The 22,786-nt window shown below is 53.6% G+C and overlaps 1 protein-coding gene across 1 annotated transcript in view; it reads right to left on the bottom strand.

Moving 5' to 3' along the window:
• Positions 1-8,303: 8,303 nt before the first annotated feature.
• The window catches only part of SEC14L5 (SEC14 like lipid binding 5), a 42,727-nt gene continuing 28,244 nt past the window's right edge, over positions 8,304-22,786 (bottom strand). Inside the window, exons 11-16 of the mRNA XM_033840371.2 lie at positions 21,626-21,797; positions 17,876-18,010; positions 16,745-16,879; positions 16,043-16,270; positions 14,276-14,454; positions 8,304-11,989 (exon numbers count right to left, since the gene is read on the bottom strand). Coding sequence (XP_033696262.2) covers positions 11,884-11,989; positions 14,276-14,454; positions 16,043-16,270; positions 16,745-16,879; positions 17,876-18,010; positions 21,626-21,797 — 955 coding nt within the window. The 3' untranslated portion in view covers positions 8,304-11,883. The remainder of the gene's footprint in view (positions 11,990-14,275; positions 14,455-16,042; positions 16,271-16,744; positions 16,880-17,875; positions 18,011-21,625; positions 21,798-22,786) is intronic.

A 22,786-nucleotide genomic window follows, 5' to 3' on the forward strand; every position in this document is an offset into this window, starting at 1 on the left:
CGGTTCAGAGAAGTGAAATATCACAGGCCAGCTCCCAGCCTCCAAGTTCCTGCAGGGATGCATCTGTGGGTCTGTATGTCTTTGTCTCTCCTGGAGACAGGGTGTGGAGAGCTGCCGTGCCAGCCTGCGACATTCCCTACAGGGAACAGGATGTTTGGGTCCTACAGTAGGTGCCACAGGCCAGGGTCTGTCGGTGTCCTGGGGCACATCTCATCAAGCACCTAGTGGACCCATCAGCCCACAGCCCACAATACCCACCACCAAGCCACCAAGAGTTCTCCCTTCTCACTCAGCCCCCATCCTGAGTTTGTGACCAGGTTGGAGGAAAGAGGGGAGTGGTTTTCACAGCATGTCCAGGAACTTGACCACCACTTGTCCAAAGATCCAGGAGCAGGTTTTTATTCCTCCTTCCAGAAATATAAACAACCAAGTTCACGTGTTCCTCCAGGGACCTTGTGTTTCATCTCCACCTGGAAGTTTAGTTTTGTATTTTGCTTTTATTTACTTATTTTTTGGCCACGCCGTGTGGCATGCAGGATCTTAGTTCCCTGACCAGGGGTTGAACTTATGCCCACTGCAGTGGCAGCGCAGACTCCTAACCACTGGGCTGCCACAGAAGTCCCATATTTTGCTTTCTTTTAATGAACCCCTGGGCTGCTTTGATGTTTTGCCGCCAGCGTTCAAGGGTAGGAAATAGTTTCAAGAGCTCGGACAAGTTCCCAGGCACCTTAGAATCGATTTGGCATATTTTTGTTTGTTTTGTTTTGTTTTTTGTTTTTTTTTGCGGTACGCGGGCCTCTCACTGTTGTGGCCTCTCCCGTTGCAGAGCACAGGCTCCGGACGCGCAGGCTCAGCGGCCATGGCTCACGGGCCCAGCCGCTCCGTGGCATATGGGATCTTCCCGGACCGGGGCACGAACCCGTGTCCCCTGCATCGGCAGGCGGACTCTCAACCACTGCGCCACCAGGGAAGCCCAATTTGGCATATTCTTAAGACAGCTCCCAAGCCTGGCTGCGGGTCTGAATGTATTCCCCCAGAATGACCCACTGAATCAGAATCTCAGGGGCGGGAGTTGGGGGGGGTCAAGGAATCTACAGGGAGCACCCCCGGGGATCCTGAGGCAACAAGCTGTGGAAACCCTGGTCTTGAAGGGTCTGACGTCCACTGAGGGCATCTTTGTTCTCAACTGTGCTGGCAGCTGGCTGGAGAGTTACAGTGCTGGGCACAGGCCTAGTGGACTCCAGGCCAGAGGGAGCACAGCAGTACCTGGGGAGGGTCCATCGTGGCGTGCCTGAGGGTCCCTAGGACACTCTGAGCCATGGGAGTCCTGCCCACATTCGCCCTCCCTGTGGCCCATGGATTTTTAAAAAATTTGTCACAAGCAGGTATCTATCTTTTTTTATTTTACTTATTTTAATTTTTTTTGTTTTTTGGGGGCCAGGCTGTGCAGCTTGCAGGATCTTAGTTCCCCGACCAGGGATTGAACCCAGGCCACAGCAGTGAAAGCGCTGAGTCCTAACCACTGGACCACCGGGGAAGACCCACTGGTATCTATCTCTGCCCAGCATCCAGTCTCTCTTCTTTCAGTAACTTCCCTTCTTAGGCTGGGTCCCCTGGCAGCAGAACCTGACACTAGGATGTGAGGGCAAGTAGTTTATTTGGGAGGCGACCCCAGGAAGCCCTGCTGGGGGACAGAAAAGTGAGTCTGGGAAGGGAAGGCAGCCCGTACACGGTGCCTGAGTGAGCAGCTCCCACTGTGGGCGTCCAGGCTCAACCCCTGGGACCTCGGGGGGGTGGAGAGAACACCTCGGAGTTGGCCACTTGCTCACAGGGAGCTGAGGGTGTTTATCAGCCTACGTTCATTCATCAGGTTGAGACCTCTCCTGGGGGTTAACTCCCTGGCACTGCCAGTCTGCCCTTCTCAGGGACGGGGTGATGCTCCAGGCACAAGAGGTAGCCATCAGAGAGAGTTGCAGGTTCATATATCCAGATGTCCTCTGCCCAGGGAAGGTGGGCAGGGCATCGAGAGCCACAGCCGAGAGCCTCCCTCATGTTGCCTTTAGGTAATACCTCTCCCCCAGTCTCCATCCTTGTGGTTTGGCTGGCACTGTCACCTCCCTCCAAGTCCCAGGTGGTCTCAGTGGATGGTTCAGAGATAGGCATCTGTCCCAATCGGCCAATCAGAGCCCACCCTGGAACTTCTGCTGGAAGTGGGGGTGAGAAACTCTGCCAGGATTGTCCAGCATCCAGGGTGTGAGCCACATGGAGGAGAGTGATGCCAATATGGAGAAGAACCCAACCAAGAAAGGGGGATATTTGATCCCCTGGATCCAGCTATACCTGAAGCATTCTTGGACTTCCCAATTACATGGACCAGTAAATCCCCATTTTGCTTGAGAGAGTTTGTGTTGGATTTTGGGGTCTCTTGGAACCCCAAGAATCTGAAACTCATGACATTTTGGAGTTGGGAATTTGCAGAGCTTAGATGGGACATGGAGCAGGAGGCAAGATAGTGTCTGAGATTCCAGTACCTACCTGTGGTGTTGGGGGAACACCTGTGACACGAATATACAGGAGCCTAAGTCATCGGTACTGCTGGTCGGGGTTAACATGGGCTACTTATGGCTGTGCAAGTGTTCCCTCCCCACCCCATGGGAGGGATGGAAGACTCCCGGGCACAGAATGTGTACTAGAAGTCCTGGGGGCCTGACTTGGAACCCCAAGAGTTCTGTGTGTTGGGCAGTTGCCATGGTGACATGTGTCTCAGCTGCTGGGCTGCTCCTTATTTAGTTTTAGTATCTGGAAAGACCCCAGAAAAAGATTCCAATCCTGGGGTCAACGGGTGGGCTCAGGGGCCCTGAAATGGAAACGGGATTCAAGTGTGACACCACAGCTTTCATGGGATTCTCGAAGGATCTGTGTCCTGGCTCCAGGACTCTTAGGTCAGGGGTTTCAAATTGTGCCTTTTGGGGACCCGCATTTCTCAGCAGTGCCTTGGTGGGTGCTGAAGGGAGGGGAGGGGAAATGGGCTGGGGGGAAGTTTGAGAGCCACCCAGCACCTTTCCTCCCGGCTCTCTCCAGCTCCTTCCAGGCTCTGCCCAAACTCCCACAAGAGCTACTTGCACCCTGAGACCCGCCTCCTCTGCAGAGGCCCCTGGCCTCGGAGGGAGAATTGGTCCCAGAGGAAGCCTTTGGGCACAGGGAGGCTGGGTGTGTTGTGTTCTGCCCTCTCTGGACCGAAAACCCAAGGGGCCTCCCAGACGTCAGCAGTGGAACCTGACCCCAGCTCAGACCTGACCCCAGCTCGCCTGCCACAGGGAGCTCTTAGCCACACCCATGGCAGCTGGCTGTTGTGAGAGCCCCTGCCCAACAGCTCCTGGGCAACCAGTGGAAAAGCAGCAGCTGATTGCTACCTCTCCGGGCGGGTGGGGGCGGGGGGGATGGGGGGGCGCCGAACGCAGCCACAGGAACCGCACCTCCTCTGCTCCCCCGACAGCCCTTGGCCTCCTGCTCCAAAGCAAGGGACCCTCCAGTGGTTAGGACTCAGCGCTTTCACTGCCGGGGACCCGGGTTCAATCCCTGGTCGGGGAGCTAAGATCCTGCAAGCTGCACGGCTGCGGCCAAAAAAAAAAGGGAATTCCGGGCTTCCTGGTGGCACAGTGGTTGAGAGTCCGCCTGCCGATGCAGGGGACACGGGTTCGTGCCCCGGTCCGGGAAGATCCCACATGCCGCGGAGCGGCTGGGCCCGTGAGCCATGGCCGCTGGGCCTGCGCGTCCGGAGCCTGTGCTCTGCAAAGGGAGAGGCCACAACAGTGAGAGGCCCGCGTACCGCAAAAAAAAAAAAAAAAAAAAAAGGGAATTCCACGACGCCTGTGACACCTTACTCCGTGTCCCAGGGGCACTCGCAGGAAGGACAGGGGCCACCCCAGACAGGCCCCTGCCCCCTCCTGATGTCAGGACTTGGCTGTCCTCTGATGCACCTCTGGGACTTGGGTAAAACCCAGGGGAGAGGGCAGAGCAGCCCAGGAAGATGGACAGCAGGGCCCTCACCTTCACCTGGATACCTGGCAAGTAGAATCCAGGAGCCCACTCCCAAGACTCGGTGTTGGCAGTGATGAGTGGGGCCTAGAGGCCCGCATTTAATACACTGAAAACTGCACATGTGTCTGTTCATGCACTGTATGCATATGTGGTGGGTTGAATAGTGTCGCCCCAGAATTCATGTCCACCCAGGACCTCAGAATGTGACCTTACATGGAAGTAGCATTCTTGCCAGTGTAATTGGTTAAGGGTCTTGAGATGAAATCATCCTGGATTTAATGGGCCCTAAATCCAATGACTGGGTGTCCTTATATAAGAGAAGACACAAAGAGGTGAAGGCCAGGTAAAGACAGAGGCAGAGAGTGGAGTGATGTGGCCACAAGCCAAGGAACACCAGGAGCCTCCAGAGGCTGGAAGAGGCAGGAAGGATCCTCCCCTAAAGCCTTAGGAGGGAACACAACCCTGCCAACACCTTCATCTCAGACTTCTGCCCTCCAGACTGTGAGGGAATCAATTTCTACTGTTTTAAGCTACGACTTTGTGGTAATTTGGTACAGCAGCCCTAGGAAACTAATACACTATATTTGTGCTTTATATGTTAAAAACGTGATTTTTTTGTGCCACCCTCTTCCCTCCAAGAACCAATCTGCAACCCCTTAAGGGTGATGTCACCCCTGTTGAACATGCTCTTGAGTCTTTTAAGCAACAGCTGAGTAATTCTTGAACAAATCCAGGGAAACCTCCAGGGTTCTAGGAAGTGGACAACAGAGGTATATCCAAATCTAAAACGTTTAATGCTTCTGGTTGGAGCAAACGATCCGGTGAACAAGAAACATCGTGTTTTCCTGGCTGAAACAGACTGTGTGATCAGTTCATTTTACAGGGGGAGAAATTCCAGACGCAGGGTAGGAAAAAAAGTCTCAACCCGTGGGGAGAACATTCTGTAGCTTGTTGAGGGAAACACCACTTGGAATGATGCTCTTACAGATGAGTGGATGTGCCCAGAGAACACAAGCAGTTTCTAAAAAGGGAAAGTCAGAGGTAACTAGTATCCCAATCTCCCACTTTTCTCCAGATGCACAGTGTGTAAAACAGTGACGGATGTCCTCACAGGAAGTCTGGAGTCTTTGGATGAGAAGCATTAAATAATCAGAATAACCACTGACTTTTATCAAGAGCTTTCCATGTGCCAGGCTGAGGACTTCACAGCCACTCTTGTTTCATCCCACTACAACCCAGTGAATGAGGTAGGCTCTGCTATCCCTAGTTTACAGATGAGGATATTTAGGCAAAGAGAGGTTAGGTCACCTGCTGGAGGTCACACAGCTAGTGAAAGGATGGCTGCGGCTTGAACCCCACTTTGTCGAGATTTTACGACCCGGGCTCCTAAACCCAGTGCCTGGGCAGGTCCTATTGCTAATGGGCCATTTCTGTCCTGGCCACAATAGGCTAATGAACAAGATGGAGGGAAAAACCAAGGCAAGGAGCTTCCAGTCCTGGGGTCTGGGGAAATTCAGAAGCCAAGAGCTCGGCAGCACTTCCTGGGATTTTTAACCCCAAGCCTCCCAAAGGTAAGAAGAATGGCTACTGACTGATGATGCTCCAACATGGGCCCCAGGGACCTCCAGCACAGAAGAACAATAGCAGATGCCACTGTGGCCACCTGCTGCTCCTGTGGCCCAGCTCCCTTTGTCCATTGGGTGACTGGCCCTCCCCTACTCCACTCTTGCTTCTGGAGGGAATGTCGATCACAGGACCCCCAGCCTCTTGGCCAGTATGTCCACAAGAGTGAGTACGTGACTTGCCCAAGGCCAGTCAGAGCCTTCTCTGGGATTTGAGATGGAAAGAGTCTCTTTCTGGCTTAGAGATTGAGAGCCCTGTGGTTGTAGGCTAGGGGCTGCTGGCAGCCACCTTCCCCTGAAGGTGGACAAGAGGACAGGCCAGCATGCAAAGTGATGCAGAAACAAGAGGCCTGGGTGAGGCTAAGGATCAGCACATGAGCCTGAGGACACTGGGCTCCTGCGTGCAGTCGTACCGGAAGCAAGCAAGCACCACCCTCGGCCATCCCAGTTACAGGAGCCAGGGAATTCCCTTTGTTGCTTAAACCTGTTTGAGCTGGGGCTTTCCTGAGGTGGGGAGGAGAGCAAGCTCTCAAAAAGAGAGGGCTGAGGCTCCTTATCGCTGCTGCTGCTAAGTCTGCACAGCTGATAGCCGACCTTCCTCTCTGGAATCAGCAGATCCAGGTTCCACTTGTCAAAAGCTACTTATAAACTCAAGTGAAGGAAGGGCTTCTCCATCCTTCACTGGGGGCTAGTCCTAGACACTAAGTGTGCGGGGAGTGCCAGGGCAGCTTACCCCAAAATGCTTCTAGTTTGTAGAGACAAGCTAGAAATTCACCTAAAGATAGTTGAAAATATTGCAGATTGCTCCCAGCGATAAACGCCTGGTGACACGGGAGCAATTCGTTTTAAGAATGTCTCCAATCTTCCTCCCTCTCTCTCTCCCTCATGCATGTACACATACACCTTAATGCAGGATACAGAGTTTGGGATTTTGTTCCTATATCTGAGAAGTGAACTGAAAACCTTAAAGGTGGGCAAGGCTCCCTCTCTGCAGGGAGAAGGGGGTCTCTGAGGACGGCTCCTTCCCTCTACTCCAGGTATGGGGTTGAGGGTGGCATGGAAGTAGGTCCTTGCCCCGTCATGTCGAGCTTGCATGGAGGTAGCATCCCCTTGGTTGTGAACTCACCCCTTGGGCAAGGCCCAGCGACTCTGGGTGTCAGCCAGAGACAACCCCAACTGTAAGCAAAGCTGTGAGATGAGAGTAACGCTGAGTCTCTCACCCCAGACTGTGGAGTTACTTCAGTGAAGTCCCTCCCAGGCAGATAATGCAAGTGAGTGATGTGGGCTAGGGGTGGGTTGATAGAGAGGGGCGGGGACTGGGGTGGCCCCATCCAGGGGCGCAGCTGTGTTGTCTTTACACAGCAATAGTGGCTCTGTTTGGCCAACACTCCTATATGCTTAAGTGAAGCTGTAAATCCTGATTTCTGTGTGAAATGCCCCAATTTTTAAACCTTTTGTTTAGGCAAAAAACAAAAACACTAAAAGCTGGCCGGGGGCTTCCCTGGTGGCGCTAGTGGTTGAGAGTCTGCCTGCCAATGCAGAAGACTCAGGTTCGTGCCCCGGTCCGGGAAGATCCCATATGCCGTGGAACGGCTGGGCCCGTGAGCCATGGCTGCTGAGCCTGCACGTCCGGAGCCTGTGCTCCGCAACGGGAGAGGCCACAACAGTGAGAGGCCCGCGTACCGCAAAAAAAAAAAAAAAAAAAAAGGGAATTCCACGACGCCTGTGACACCTTACTCCGTGTCCCAGGGGCACTCGCAGGAAGGACAGGGGCCACCCCAGACAGGCCCCTGCCCCCTCCTGATGTCAGGACTTGGCTGTCCTCTGATGCACCTCTGGGACTTGGGTAAAACCCAGGGGAGAGGGCAGAGCAGCCCAGGAAGATGGACAGCAGGGCCCTCACCTTCACCTGGATACCTGGCAAGTAGAATCCAGGAGCCCACTCCCAAGACTCGGTGTTGGCAGTGATGAGTGGGGCCTAGAGGCCCGCATTTAATACACTGAAAACTGCACATGTGTCTGTTCATGCACTGTATGCATATGTGGTGGGTTGAATAGTGTCGCCCCAGAATTCATGTCCACCCAGGACCTCAGAATGTGACCTTACATGGAAGTAGCATTCTTGCCAGTGTAATTGGTTAAGGGTCTTGAGATGAAATCATCCTGGATTTAATGGGCCCTAAATCCAATGACTGGGTGTCCTTATATAAGAGAAGACACAAAGAGGTGAAGGCCAGGTAAAGACAGAGGCAGAGAGTGGAGTGATGTGGCCACAAGCCAAGGAACACCAGGAGCCTCCAGAGGCTGGAAGAGGCAGGAAGGATCCTCCCCTAAAGCCTTAGGAGGGAACACAACCCTGCCAACACCTTCATCTCAGACTTCTGCCCTCCAGACTGTGAGGGAATCAATTTCTACTGTTTTAAGCTACGACTTTGTGGTAATTTGGTACAGCAGCCCTAGGAAACTAATACACTATATTTGTGCTTTATATGTTAAAAACGTGATTTTTTTGTGCCACCCTCTTCCCTCCAAGAACCAATCTGCAACCCCTTAAGGGTGATGTCACCCCTGTTGAACATGCTCTTGAGTCTTTTAAGCAACAGCTGAGTAATTCTTGAACAAATCCAGGGAAACCTCCAGGGTTCTAGGAAGTGGACAACAGAGGTATATCCAAATCTAAAACGTTTAATGCTTCTGGTTGGAGCAAACGATCCGGTGAACAAGAAACATCGTGTTTTCCTGGCTGAAACAGACTGTGTGATCAGTTCATTTTACAGGGGGAGAAATTCCAGACGCAGGGTAGGAAAAAAAGTCTCAACCCGTGGGGAGAACATTCTGTAGCTTGTTGAGGGAAACACCACTTGGAATGATGCTCTTACAGATGAGTGGATGTGCCCAGAGAACACAAGCAGTTTCTAAAAAGGGAAAGTCAGAGGTAACTAGTATCCCAATCTCCCACTTTTCTCCAGATGCACAGTGTGTAAAACAGTGACGGATGTCCTCACAGGAAGTCTGGAGTCTTTGGATGAGAAGCATTAAATAATCAGAATAACCACTGACTTTTATCAAGAGCTTTCCATGTGCCAGGCTGAGGACTTCACAGCCACTCTTGTTTCATCCCACTACAACCCAGTGAATGAGGTAGGCTCTGCTATCCCTAGTTTACAGATGAGGATATTTAGGCAAAGAGAGGTTAGGTCACCTGCTGGAGGTCACACAGCTAGTGAAAGGATGGCTGCGGCTTGAACCCCACTTTGTCGAGATTTTACGACCCGGGCTCCTAAACCCAGTGCCTGGGCAGGTCCTATTGCTAATGGGCCATTTCTGTCCTGGCCACAATAGGCTAATGAACAAGATGGAGGGAAAAACCAAGGCAAGGAGCTTCCAGTCCTGGGGTCTGGGGAAATTCAGAAGCCAAGAGCTCGGCAGCACTTCCTGGGATTTTTAACCCCAAGCCTCCCAAAGGTAAGAAGAATGGCTACTGACTGATGATGCTCCAACATGGGCCCCAGGGACCTCCAGCACAGAAGAACAATAGCAGATGCCACTGTGGCCACCTGCTGCTCCTGTGGCCCAGCTCCCTTTGTCCATTGGGTGACTGGCCCTCCCCTACTCCACTCTTGCTTCTGGAGGGAATGTCGATCACAGGACCCCCAGCCTCTTGGCCAGTATGTCCACAAGAGTGAGTACGTGACTTGCCCAAGGCCAGTCAGAGCCTTCTCTGGGATTTGAGATGGAAAGAGTCTCTTTCTGGCTTAGAGATTGAGAGCCCTGTGGTTGTAGGCTAGGGGCTGCTGGCAGCCACCTTCCCCTGAAGGTGGACAAGAGGACAGGCCAGCATGCAAAGTGATGCAGAAACAAGAGGCCTGGGTGAGGCTAAGGATCAGCACATGAGCCTGAGGACACTGGGCTCCTGCGTGCAGTCGTACCGGAAGCAAGCAAGCACCACCCTCGGCCATCCCAGTTACAGGAGCCAGGGAATTCCCTTTGTTGCTTAAACCTGTTTGAGCTGGGGCTTTCCTGAGGTGGGGAGGAGAGCAAGCTCTCAAAAAGAGAGGGCTGAGGCTCCTTATCGCTGCTGCTGCTAAGTCTGCACAGCTGATAGCCGACCTTCCTCTCTGGAATCAGCAGATCCAGGTTCCACTTGTCAAAAGCTACTTATAAACTCAAGTGAAGGAAGGGCTTCTCCATCCTTCACTGGGGGCTAGTCCTAGACACTAAGTGTGCGGGGAGTGCCAGGGCAGCTTACCCCAAAATGCTTCTAGTTTGTAGAGACAAGCTAGAAATTCACCTAAAGATAGTTGAAAATATTGCAGATTGCTCCCAGCGATAAACGCCTGGTGACACGGGAGCAATTCGTTTTAAGAATGTCTCCAATCTTCCTCCCTCTCTCTCTCCCTCATGCATGTACACATACACCTTAATGCAGGATACAGAGTTTGGGATTTTGTTCCTATATCTGAGAAGTGAACTGAAAACCTTAAAGGTGGGCAAGGCTCCCTCTCTGCAGGGAGAAGGGGGTCTCTGAGGACGGCTCCTTCCCTCTACTCCAGGTATGGGGTTGAGGGTGGCATGGAAGTAGGTCCTTGCCCCGTCATGTCGAGCTTGCATGGAGGTAGCATCCCCTTGGTTGTGAACTCACCCCTTGGGCAAGGCCCAGCGACTCTGGGTGTCAGCCAGAGACAACCCCAACTGTAAGCAAAGCTGTGAGATGAGAGTAACGCTGAGTCTCTCACCCCAGACTGTGGAGTTACTTCAGTGAAGTCCCTCCCAGGCAGATAATGCAAGTGAGTGATGTGGGCTAGGGGTGGGTTGATAGAGAGGGGCGGGGACTGGGGTGGCCCCATCCAGGGGCGCAGCTGTGTTGTCTTTACACAGCAATAGTGGCTCTGTTTGGCCAACACTCCTATATGCTTAAGTGAAGCTGTAAATCCTGATTTCTGTGTGAAATGCCCCAATTTTTAAACCTTTTGTTTAGGCAAAAAACAAAAACACTAAAAGCTGGCCGGGGGCTTCCCTGGTGGCGCTAGTGGTTGAGAGTCTGCCTGCCAATGCAGAAGACTCAGGTTCGTGCCCCGGTCCGGGAAGATCCCACATGCCGTGGAACGGCTGGGCCCGTGAGCCATGGCTGCTGAGCCTGCACGTCCGGAGCCTGTGCTCCGCAACGGGAGAGGCCACAACAGTGAGAGGCCCGCGTACCGCAAAAAAAAAAAAAAAAAAAAATTAAAAGCAGGCCAGATCAGACTGCAGGCTGCCAGTGGTGACCTCTGACCTGTTGCCTTTTTGCAGGCCCAGGAAATGAAAGGAGAAATGTCCTCAGACCCCAAGGAGACCCACACCCCTCCCATGCAGGAACTCGGGGAAAGTCTTTCAATATTGGAGCTGGTTCTGGGGGTCAGATTTGCCCCAGGGCAGCTGCAACAAAGTCATAGCCCCCACTCCACAGGGGAGTCCTGATGACACATTGAGAGCCTGGATCCAGCCTTACCTGAAGCAAGTCCTCCTACACTGGCCAGTTACATGCACCCATGATTGGTCACCCTTTTTTGTTTAAGCCACTGGGAGGTGACTTACAACCAAAAAAGTTTCAATTAAACAGATTCCCAGGAGAGAAAGGGACCACCAGAGAGTATAAAGATAGCCAGAGCCGCTTTATCACTGCCTGGAACTCAGCAGAAAACCTGGGCCTTCCCACCCTCTTCAAGTCAGGGGTGGTCAGGGTTAGGCCTGCCCAGTCATGTGCTGGGAAAATGAACTTCAAGTCCAGGGTAGGCGGCTCCCCCACAAAGTGGGGCCTGTAACTCAAATAACTGCTCACCAGCATATCCTGGGACCCAGGGCATCGCTACGGGTTTAGACGCTATGGCGAACACCCAACATTCCTGCTTCTTATGGGGGGAACCCCAATAGTCTTAGGAGGCCCCTGAGGAGGCCACCCCAGGGAAGCAGAGCCAGAGGTGGCAGGGTGCAGGGGGGCACTGAGCCTGATGACATCCCTGAGCCCCCAGACCTGAACGTGGTTAGCCCACCCCTTGGCTTTTCGTACGCAAAGCCCCATCGGAGATGATTCTGTTCTCACCACTTCAAGAGCCCACAGGGCTCCAGCCAGCCCGACTTTGGCTATGTCCAGATCCAGGGCTGCAGCCCACATGGTCCCAGGCCTCGTGGATACTTGTGGATGTGGGAGGCGAGCAGGCTGCCCCGCAGGGCTCGGTCCTGACTATCTGGAGACCAGGGAGCTGCTGTGGGACTGGCCGGAGGAGGAGGTGGTGGCGCTGAGCTGGGAGAAGCGGCTGGTGCAGGATTCCAGGCTGGACATGGAGCCCCTGGGGAGGAAGCACACGCACGTTGCCTTCTGGTGGTGACACAGCCCTGGGTGCAAATGAGGCCCCAGGGCCCTTTCCACAAGGCTGGTAACCGCCCCAGGCACAGAGGGCAAGTGCAGAGGGAAAAGCAAGTGAAGCTGTGATGAGAAACGAAGCCCAGCCCATTTCCTTGCACCCACTTCCCCGCAAGAAGAGCCCAGCCTTCCACCTACCATTCAGGGGCTTCCCTGACCCGGGGGCCTAGCATGGCGCAGAGGGGACCCCGTTATCTCCAGCCTCCCCTCTCCGCCTCCTTTCAGCTCCTCTGACACCTGCCTCCCATCGTGGGACCTTGTGTGTCTACACCTGCTGCCAGAAGCCTTTTTCTCCTGCCCAATTTGCCCAGTCAAATCCCACTCCAGACTACGGAGCAGCAGTGTCCAGGAGACCTTTCTGCTATGACAAATAACAGATGTCCCATATCTGCGCCATCCAACACGGCTGCCATTGGCCACATGGGGCTGCTGGGCATTCTAGATGTGGCTAGTGTGACCAGGAACCGAACTTTTCATTTTATTTAGTTCTAATCGCTATGTTTAAATTGTTACCTTTGGCTAGGAGCTACCGGGTTGGAGAGTGCAGCCTTAGGGCCCAGCTACTCAAAGTGTGGTCTGGGGACCAGCAGCACCAGCATCTCCTGGAGCTTGTTAGAGCTGCAGACTCTCCGGCCCGCCCCAGAGCTGCACAATCAGAGTCTGCATTTTGACGAGCCCTCCAGGTGATCATGTGCACACTGCCTAGACCTCAACTCCAATGTCACTTCCCAGACACCTCCCCCACACCCCCGCACCCCTGCCAACCCTGTGCCAGGCCTGGTCCTGGGCTCTGACAGCGCCCTATGTTAAGGCCTCTAGCACCTCCTGGAGTGTGACCTTGAGCAAGGACCCCAGGCTGAAATAACTTCATGGCATCTATCGGTGCTCGGGTGTGGATACGTGGTCTCCTGCTCCATGATGGCAGACCCTATCTGTCTGGCCTCCCCAGGGCCACCGGTTGCCCACTGAGAGCAGCCTTGAACTGGTTCTCTCCTGACACTGTTGAAGGTCAGGGCAGCAAGGTTCCCCCACACTGACCACACAAGACAGGCTGGCAAGCAGCATCCGGCCCACCCCTCAGCCTCCACCTGCCCTTCCGACGGCAGCAGCCCCCAGATGCAGGTGTCTGTGTGTCTGAGTGCCTCTGGACCTCAGTCTCCCTCTCCCACATTGAGCCCCAAATGGCCAAAACAGGCTGCTTCCCAAAGGGAATCACCACCCTCTGACGCCCTGTGGGGTCTCCCTTTGGAGTAAAGATGCTGGCCCAGCATTTCTTTTCTTTTTTGGGGGGTGTGCTTACGGCTTGTGGGATCTTAGTTCCCCAACCAAGGATTGAACCCACGTCCTCGGCAGTGAAAGCGTGGAGTCCTAACCACTGGACCGCCAGGGAATCCCCAGGCCCAGCATTTCCTGTGCCAGCTGCATGTGCCCCTAGGATCCCTGGAGCTCTGCCTTGGATATGGGTCCAGACTCAGTACCCTCTTGGAGCCTCAAATTTACTCATCGGTAAACAATTTAAAGCATCATTTTTAGAAGGAAACTACACAGATATATCATGAAGCAGGATGCAAAATCACACTTGTTTTTAAAAGATAAAACACAAGGTATGGAAGAAAGCACTATTGAGTGCTTACTGTATGCTCAGGTGAAGGGCAGGCTTCCCCCAACCATCTCATCCTCAGGACAACCCCATGACGTAGGGGCTCCTAGTTAACAGTTGGGGCTCAGAGAACTAAAGTGACTTGCCTGAGGGCACAGAGCAACCAGGAAGTGCTGGAGGTCTTAACCACTACACATCCCTGTCTCTCTGACAGCAACACTTGGGGAGAGTCGTCTGTGAGGCATTATTCTAGAATGTTCTAGAGCAGTCCAAACCCAGTTTTATGGAATTCTAGGAGTGAGGGAAGGTACAAATAGGAGGGCTCAGGCTCCCCTTCTCCCCCCACCAATCGATCTGGTATGTTAGGCTTCTGTGCATGGCTTCATTTGAAGGCAAGCTTCTGCAGCTGAGGCTGAAGCAGCACAGCGATCTGATCGCTCATGAAAGGGCGCTGAGCCCCGGGCAAGTTTAACAACACCCATGCCAGGGCCCCACCCCTGGAGAAGCTTGAGGGCAAGCAGAGGAGGTGAATCCAGTGTCCCTAGCCCAGAAGGAAGTGGCCTCAGGCATGCTGTGGGCCTGGTCTGGAGGGGAGTCGGGGGCCCCTCGTACCTGAAGTCCTCAGACGCCAGCACCTCGTAGTAGTAGAGGAGTTTGCACCTGGGGCCAGGGCTGTGCAGGGCCATCAGGACATCCTCCACGCCCGGGAGGCTGCAGGCCATGTGGCCAGGGGCACTGTGCATTTGCCACTGGAGCAGGTAGACGCCAGGCCACTGGGTCACGTGGGAGCCCTGAAACACAGCAGCCACACGCCTGGTCCACCAGGGAACAGGAGACCTTTCTAAACCAGTCCACCAGCAAATCCTTCCTTTGGGGTGTCCCAAAGCCACCTTTGCTTCCCCTCTGCTGTTACCCCATATCCCTGGCAGCTGAGAGCCTTCCTCTTAATCGAGATGGGGGGTGGGGGTCAAGGCCTAGGGGGTGCGGCTATAGGACAACAGAGGTGTGGTTTGGTTAAACACCTGGATTTTGTTGGGCTGTTGTCCTGCCGAGTGGGATTTGCAAATTGAGGAGACCTGGAAAGGGAGCTTAAATGTGCTTAGAGTTTGTTGAGGGCAGAGGGACAGCAAGAAAGGAGGGTGTTAGTTTTTTTTTGTTTTTTTTTGTTTTTTGGGTTTTTTTGCGGTACGTGGGCCTCTCACTGCTGTGGCCTCTCCCATTGCAGAGCACAGCCTCCGGACGCGCAGGCCCAGCGGCCATGGCTCACAGGCCCAGCCGCTCCGCGGCATGTGGGATCTTCCCAGACCGGGGCACGAACCTGTGTCCCCTGCATTGGCAGGCGGACTCTCAACTACTGCGCCACCAGGGAAGCCCAGGAGGGTGTTAGTTCTTATAAGAAGAGCAAATTTGAAAAAGGGCTGGGATGTTCGGTGGGACCCTGGGGCGGGGGTGCTGGTGTATGATGTGACAGCTGTCTGCTCAATTCCCTTAGGAGACCTCCAGTAAGATCTGCACTGCTCGCCAGTGCGTGCGTGGGTGCGTGTGTGTTTGAGGCCGGTGATGTTTGACCTGCAAGCACTGGCCTCATGGAGAATGTGGGGGTCAGCAGGGGTGGCTCACGTTCTGGTGACACGTCCGAGTGCTGTTCCCAGACCTACAGTTTCTCTGTTGCCTGGGTTCTGAAAACTTGACTGTGCATAAGGAATCACAGTGAGAGGTGAGGGATACAGACACCAGGCCCCACGCCCAGAGGTTCTGAGCCGGCCCTCCTGCCGTGGGCCCCAGCAACCTGCATCTTTGACAAGAGTCTCGGAATTCTGAGGATGGGGCCCTGCCAGAATCTTTCTCCCCAACTGTCCCGCAGGGTCTCTGAGGCCAGAGACCAGGTCCAGTTTGTCCATTGCTATATCCCCAGAACCCAGCACACAGTGGACACTCAGTCCTGAGTGATGAATGAATAAATGAACGAAGAAACAGAACCTAGGAACTTCCCTGGTGGTGCAGTGGTTAAGAATCCACCTGCCAATGCAGGGGACACGGGTTCGATCCCTGGTCCGGGAAGATCCCACATGCCTCGGAGGAACTAAGCCCGTGTGCCACAACTACTGAGCCTGTGCTCTAGAGCCTGCGAGCCACAGCTAATGAAGCCCATGCGCCCTAGAGCCTGCACACTGCAACTACTGAAGCCCATGCACTCTAGGGCCTGTGCTCCGCAGCAAGAGAAGCCACGGCAATGAGAAGCCCGCGCACCGCAACGAAGGAGTAGCCCCAGCTCACCGCAACTAGAGACAAGCCACGCACAGCAACAAAGACCCAACATGGGCAAAAAAATAAATACATAAATAAATTAAAAAAAAAAAAAAAAGAAAGAAACAGAACCTGGATGCTCTCCCCTTCCCGGCAGATGAGGGGGGCCTCCACACGGCTGTAATCTGCACCCAGGGCCCAGCCTTTGTCTGTCAGCTGCCCGCCAGCCCTGGCACCAGGCTCCCGGGGGCCCGGCTTGGGAGCCTGCCTGGTGTGGTACAGACTGAACATCACGTCCCCTTGCAGGATGTCAAAGTCCCAGGTGATGACTGACTCCCTCTCCAGAATCTCCACTGCGACCTACGTGGGGACAGGTGACAGGTGAGGTCTGAACGTCCAGCCTGGCGGGAGCCGGGGTGGGGAAGTCGGCTGCAGGGGTGTGGGTGCCCACCCCGGTCTCCATTCCCTCAGCCCCGACCCCAAGTCCAAGAATTGCTCTGGACAAACAGAACCACCTCTGTCTGAAAAATGCCTGGGAGGATCCACCCTGAAGCAGGGTGACCGCAGGGTGACCCACAGCCAGTGACCGGATGATATGAGGGTACAAGAGGCTGGCCCCCTGCCATGCTCTCCTCATGGATCAGGCTGGGCTAGACCGTGGCTAAAACCGGCTCTTGGCTTAGCTTCTGCCCCGCCCTCCTTACAGGTTTCCCCTGAGCCCTCATCCTCTACACATCACTGGCACAAGAACCCTCAACTCAGACTCCACTTCGGGGTCCCTGACCTACAACGACACCCAGCCCAGCAGGCCCGCCCAGGCCGGGACCCCGGCACCTCATGGGGGGCCCCGCGGAGCACGCTGGCCGACTGGTAGGTCTCTCTCCACTGCTGCAGCTGGTCTTTGTGCTCCTGGTCCTCTTCCGTCAGGTAGAGGGACTTGGGGACCAGCCCTCCTTCAGGGACGTTACACTGGGGGACAAAGACAGCAGAGACAGTCAGGGCCCAGCCAGGCCTGGCTGACCCACAGAAAGGTGCTCTGTGACCCCTGAAACCACACTTATAACATGCATATATATCCTGACAACTGGGGAGACCTGGGTAAGCTTGGCAAAATTCCTAGGAAATGTCGTTTTTTGTTTTTTGTTTTTTTGCGGTACACGGGCCTCTCACTGTTGTGGTCTCTCCTGTTGCAGAGCACAGGCTCCGGACGCGCAGGCTCAGCAGCCATGGCTCACGGGCCCAGCCGCTCCACGGCATGTGGGATCTTCCCGGACCGGGGCACTAACCCATGTACCCTGCATTGGCAGGCGGACTCTCAACCACTGCACCACCAGGGAAGCCCAGGATACGTCATTCTTTACCCTGAAATCGTGAAAGCTTGCTCTTTGAGATTTCTGTTGGAGAAAGGAAAAGGCCTGCCCTCCCACAGTTATGAGATAGGGTCACCCCTGCCTATCATCTCACCCTCCAGGGCAGGCAATAAAAGTGGTCTGGGGGGAAAAAGGGGGTCTGGGGCCACCTCCCCTGGAAACAGTTTCCTGATCATCCCCTGCCATGAGGCTGTGGGTTGGGGATAAGTCCCTCTGGGTACACCAGCTTCGGGGTTCAGGCCGCTGGGACATTTGAGTCCCCTCCCCTTGCAGCAGAGTGTGCAAAGCCAGCAGCTAAACTCTAACTGCTGCCTAGCAGCGTCCTGGATGGGAATACAGAGGGGGAAGCCTTTGCCTGGCCTGGTCTCTGAGCTTTCGGGAAACTTCTGTTTCGCTCACTATGTTTGAAAGAACCAAGGTCAGGCCCCTCCTTCAGAGAGGACAAGCTCTGCCCCAAAGAGCCAGCAAGGCCCTCCCCACGTCAGAGCACACACAAAGGGCCTGCCCTCCTCCCACCTCCCACCTCCCATCCGCAGCCCTGCCTCTCGGAGGCCACAGACCCTCCCCGTAAGCGCAGGGCCGGCTGGGGCCTCACCAGGCACTCTCCCCCGAGGAAGTCGGGGATCACTTCTTTGTCCAGGTAGTCGACAAGGCCTCCGGGACCCTGATAATTGCTGCCACTGTAGATGAGGAACTTCTGCCTGGTGTTCTCATTGATGAAGGGGCTGATCTGAGAGGGGGAGATGGGGCAAGACGGAACGTTGTTTTTTTTTAATTGAAGTGTAATTCACAGAACATAGTTAACCATTTTAAAGTGAACAATTTGATGGCTTTTAGTTCATTCACTATGTTGGGCAACCATCACCTCGAATTCCAAGACATTTTCTTCCCCCCAAAAGGAAACCTCAGACCTGTTAGCAGTCACTCCCCTTTCCTTTCCCCTCAGCCCCTGGAAACCACCAATATGCTTTTTTTTTTTTTTTTTTTTTTTGCCTATTCTGGAAATTTCATAGAAATGGGATGACACAACATGTGGCCTTTTGTGACTGGCTTCTTTCACTGAGCGTCACGTTTTCAAGGTTCAACCACGTTGTAGCATGAGTCACAACTCCCTTTTCACCTAGAGATTGCCATACTGAGTGAAGTCAGTCAGAGGGAAAGACAAATATATCACTTGTATGTGGAATCTAAAATGTGGTACAAATGAACTTATTTACAAAACAGAAACAGAGTCACAGATGTAGAAAACAAACTTATTGTTACCAAGGGGGAAATGGGGGGGAGGGATAAATTGGGAGATTGGGATTGACATATACACACTACTAAATATAAAATAGATAACTAATAAGAACCTAGTGTATAGCACAGGGAACTCTACTCAATACTCTGTAACGACCTATATGGGAAAAGAAACTAAAAAAGAGTGGATGTATGTATATGTACAACTGATTCACTTTGCTGTACAGCAGAAACTAACACAACACTGTAAATCAACTACACTCTGATAAAAATTAATTAAAAACATAAAAAAGAAAACAAAAGAACTCCCTTTTCATGGCTGAATAATATTCCATTGTGTGGACGACCATGTTTCATTTATCCCGGATGGAAAGTATTTCAACACCAGTCTCTAAGCTGCATGTCAGTCTGGTTTTTCACGGCATCCCAATGCTGGGGTGGTGCCTGACTCAGGAAATAGTTGGGGAAGGGAGGGAGGGAGGGAGGGAGGGGGGGGGAGGGAGGGAGGCACTTAGCACAGTAGAGCACAAGCCAATTCAGCAAGGAATGCCACAGGCAAAAGATCATTTGGGGGACTTCCCTGGTGGTCCAGTGGGTAAGACTCCATGTTCCCAATGCAGGGGGCCTTGGCTCAATCCCTGGTCGAGGAACTAGATTCCACATGCATGCTGCAACTGAGAAGTCTGCATGCCACAACTAAACATGCTGCAACGAAGACCCCGTGTGCTGCAGCTGAGACCCGGTGCAGCCTAAATAAATAAATATTTTTAAAAAATCATTTGGGAACTAGAAATCCTACCTGTGTGGGTCACACTCCTTCAGCCCCCATCCCGGGAGGTGGTCCCCGTGGGCCTCAGCAACCTGGTTCTGTGCACTGGCTTTCATCTGGTGTGGCCAGTGGGGGAAGGGGGGCGGGGGCAGCAGGAGATGGGAGGTGGGTACGTCTTCCCTGCTCCCTCCCTGCTCCAGTGCCCCTGACAGCTGCCACCCTCACCTGCCGAAGCTCTCTCAGGGCTCCAGTAACAAGGACATTCCCTCCTCGTGTCCCTCCAGCCCTGGGGTCGTCAGGGCTTACGGCAGCGGCCAGCCCCTGGGGCCTCCCCATTCTGCCCACACCCCTGAGGAGTTCTGCTGTGTCACACCCCCACTGGAGTCACCTGGGTGAATCTGCTTCTGTCCAGGACCCCGACTGACTGGCTCCCACCCCCACCCGATGTGCATCTTCTTAGGAAATCTCCAAACAGCAAAGAAACTTAATTTTCACAAAGATCAGGATATTTCAAGATAAAATGCTACAGTAGCAGATCCTGCCTGTCCCTCCCACAGCTCCTGTTCCCCAGCGCATCCCCAACGGAGCTGTAAAGTAGCCCCAGAAGCTAGGGAACTTTCTGCCCCAGAAGTCTGCTCATGTCCTCTCCTCCAACAGTCCTGCCATGGCTCCCCACTGCCCCAGGACAAGGTCCCATCTTCGCCACAGCCTGGACTCTGCAGGCACTGGGCCCTGAGCATCTTCCCAGCCTCCTCTGGCCACTGATTTTTCAGTCCCTCGGAAGCACCCAGCCGGGCCCTGCCTCCAGGCCTTTGTACGCGCTGTGCAGGTTACCCACCACACCCTTCCTCCCGCCCTTCTCCCACTTGACTCCCACTCCTTCCTCATGTCTCAACCCATGTCACCTTCTCAGTGGAAGCGTCTTCAGCTCCCCAACCTAAATTATACACCCCTTCGCCCCCTGACTTAGTCTCCCCAAGAACCCTGAACGTCCCCAAGCCCATGTCACAGGGCATCATGAAGCAGTTACTCACGTGGGGCTATTGGATTTCTCTCCCCCCCACACCCCGTGACGCAAGGGTACACACTCTGCATCCCCAGGGCCTGGAGAGGTGCCTGGCACACAGCAGGCACTTAGTAAAACACTGAATCCATTTAACTTTCAACTCACAAATCTACCCTGATTGAACCTCTAGGGAGAGCAGAGATTCTCAGGCTTTCCCAGGCACCGAATCCCGAGGGCATTCGGTAAGATGTTGACCCCGAGTCTGTAGGATGGAGAGGGACCTGACATTGCTCTGGCCTGCAGACCACACTTCGGGAGCAAGGCCTCAGGGCAGTGGTTTTCAACTGCAAGTGATAATCCGGTAGTGGTTGTGATATCAACTTAGCTCTGTGACTAGCCTATTTTGAGTGGAGCAGACTAGAAAAGAATAGCAAAGAGCATGTTGTAAGTAGTTACGATAACCACCACTTGAGAATCTGTTGTTTTGGGTGGGTGTGTGTGTGTGTGTGTGTGTGTGTGTGTGTGTAGGCACGAGCCACACGAGGAGACCAGGTGGCAACATAAAGTGGGTTGTGGGCAAAAAGTTTTAAAATCCCAATAGCACAGGATCCCAACGTTCTTCGGAATCAGCTCACAGGAGTCCCAGGAACGTTGTACAATTCTAAGTGTGGCTCTCCCGTCCATGAAGCAGGACAGTGGACATGTAAAATGTGGTCCACCCATACAATGGAATATTATCCAGACATAAAAAGGAATGAAGAAATGATTCTTGCTACAACATGGATGAACCTGAAATCATTATGCTCAGTGAGGGAAATCAGACACAAAAAGCCTCACATTGTATGATTCCACTCACATGAAATAGCTAGGACAGGCAAATCCACAGAGACAGAAAGTAGATGAGTGGTTGCAGGGGGCTGGGGGGAGGAATGGGGAGGAACTGCTAATGGGGACGGGGCTTCCTTTTTGGGGTGATGAAAATGTTCTAGAACTAGCTGGTGGTGATGGTTGCACAACTCTGTGAGTACACTAAAAACCACTGAATTCTATACTTTAAAAGGGTGAACTTTTTGTTTGTTTTTGGGGTTTTTATGGCTGTGCCACGCGGCTTACAGAATCTCAGTTACCCGACCAGGGACTGAACCCGGGTCATGGCAGTGAAAGCCCGGAATCCTAACCACTAGTCCACCAGGGAACTCCCAAAAGGGTGAACTTTATGGGAAATGAAGTATATCTCGATAAAGCTGGTAATTAGAGGAAACAATGCAGGATAATCGGGCGGAGCAGCTCGCAGAGGGCCCCTCCCATCTCAGGCTCCTGCTCTTTCTTACCAGCGTCCAGAGCACAGGGAAGATGCGGGGGGCTCGCACGATGAGCAGCCGGCCCAGGGTCTCAGGATAATTGTCCTCCACCACCTCGATCATGCGCAGCAAGGCCTTTATCCCTGGCCGCCACAGGTGCCGCAGGCTGAGACCCTCCAGGTCCACCAGGCAGGTCCAGGAGCTGCGGCAAAGATGCCCCCTCACTCTACCTCGCTCGGCCACCTCCCAGGGCCCCCAACACCATCCTCAGGGACCTGGGAGCCCACAGACAGGGATGGAGGGAGAGGCTCAGTAAGGCAGCGCTGGGAGCAGAAGGGGCAGGGACCACAGGGCACTCTTGTGCACCCAAATTCAAGTGCCTGAGAGCTGTGTGACACAGGCACTTCCTCATCAGGACAGCGGCAATCACAGTAACAGTCCCCAGCTCATCCATTGTTAGGATTAAATGAGATGGTCTATGTAAAGCTCTCTGCAAGGACAGGCACATAGCACATGCTCATTAAAAGCCAGTTTTTACTACTAATTGCTGAAAAGATGCTGACTGATAAATAGAGCACACACTCCAGAGCCAGATGGCCTGGGTTCAAATCCCAGCTCTGGCATGTGCTGTGTGGCTTTGGCTAAGTTACTTAACCTCTTTGTGCCTCCATTTCATTAGAACCAATTCATTAGGAAAATGACTGTTTGGCTGCAGCAAGTGGTCCCCGGGAGCCTGTCCATCCAGCTTCATTCCCTTCACCTTGCCCACCCACTCCTAGGAGTGCCTTCATGACACCCTGTCATCTGAGCCATCTTGGGGGGGCATTCTGCTTCTGGCCAGGATGATGATTGATCGATTCCCCACTCCAACCCCAATGGATGCCCCTTTAGGAAAGCTCTAAATGGCAAAGGAGCTTAATTTGCACAAAGATCAGGATATTTCAGGATAAAAACTTCAGTAGCAGGTCCTGCCTGTCCCTCCCTTATAGGCTGTGATAGGGTGACATGACTCAAGGAGCTTGGAAGAGTCCCTGCTACACAGGAAGTGCTATGTGGTGTTTGCATCACCTCTTAAAGTCATGGCTTACAGGATCTTAGTTCCCTGACCAGGGATTGAACCCAGGCCCCAGCAGTGAAAGCGCCGAGTGCTAACCACTAGACTTCCAGGGAATTCCCATTAAGTCATTGCTT

This window comes from Tursiops truncatus, chromosome 15 (genome assembly GCF_011762595.2).
Source record: "Tursiops truncatus isolate mTurTru1 chromosome 15, mTurTru1.mat.Y, whole genome shotgun sequence".
Classification (NCBI taxonomy): domain Eukaryota; kingdom Metazoa; phylum Chordata; class Mammalia; order Artiodactyla; family Delphinidae; genus Tursiops; species Tursiops truncatus.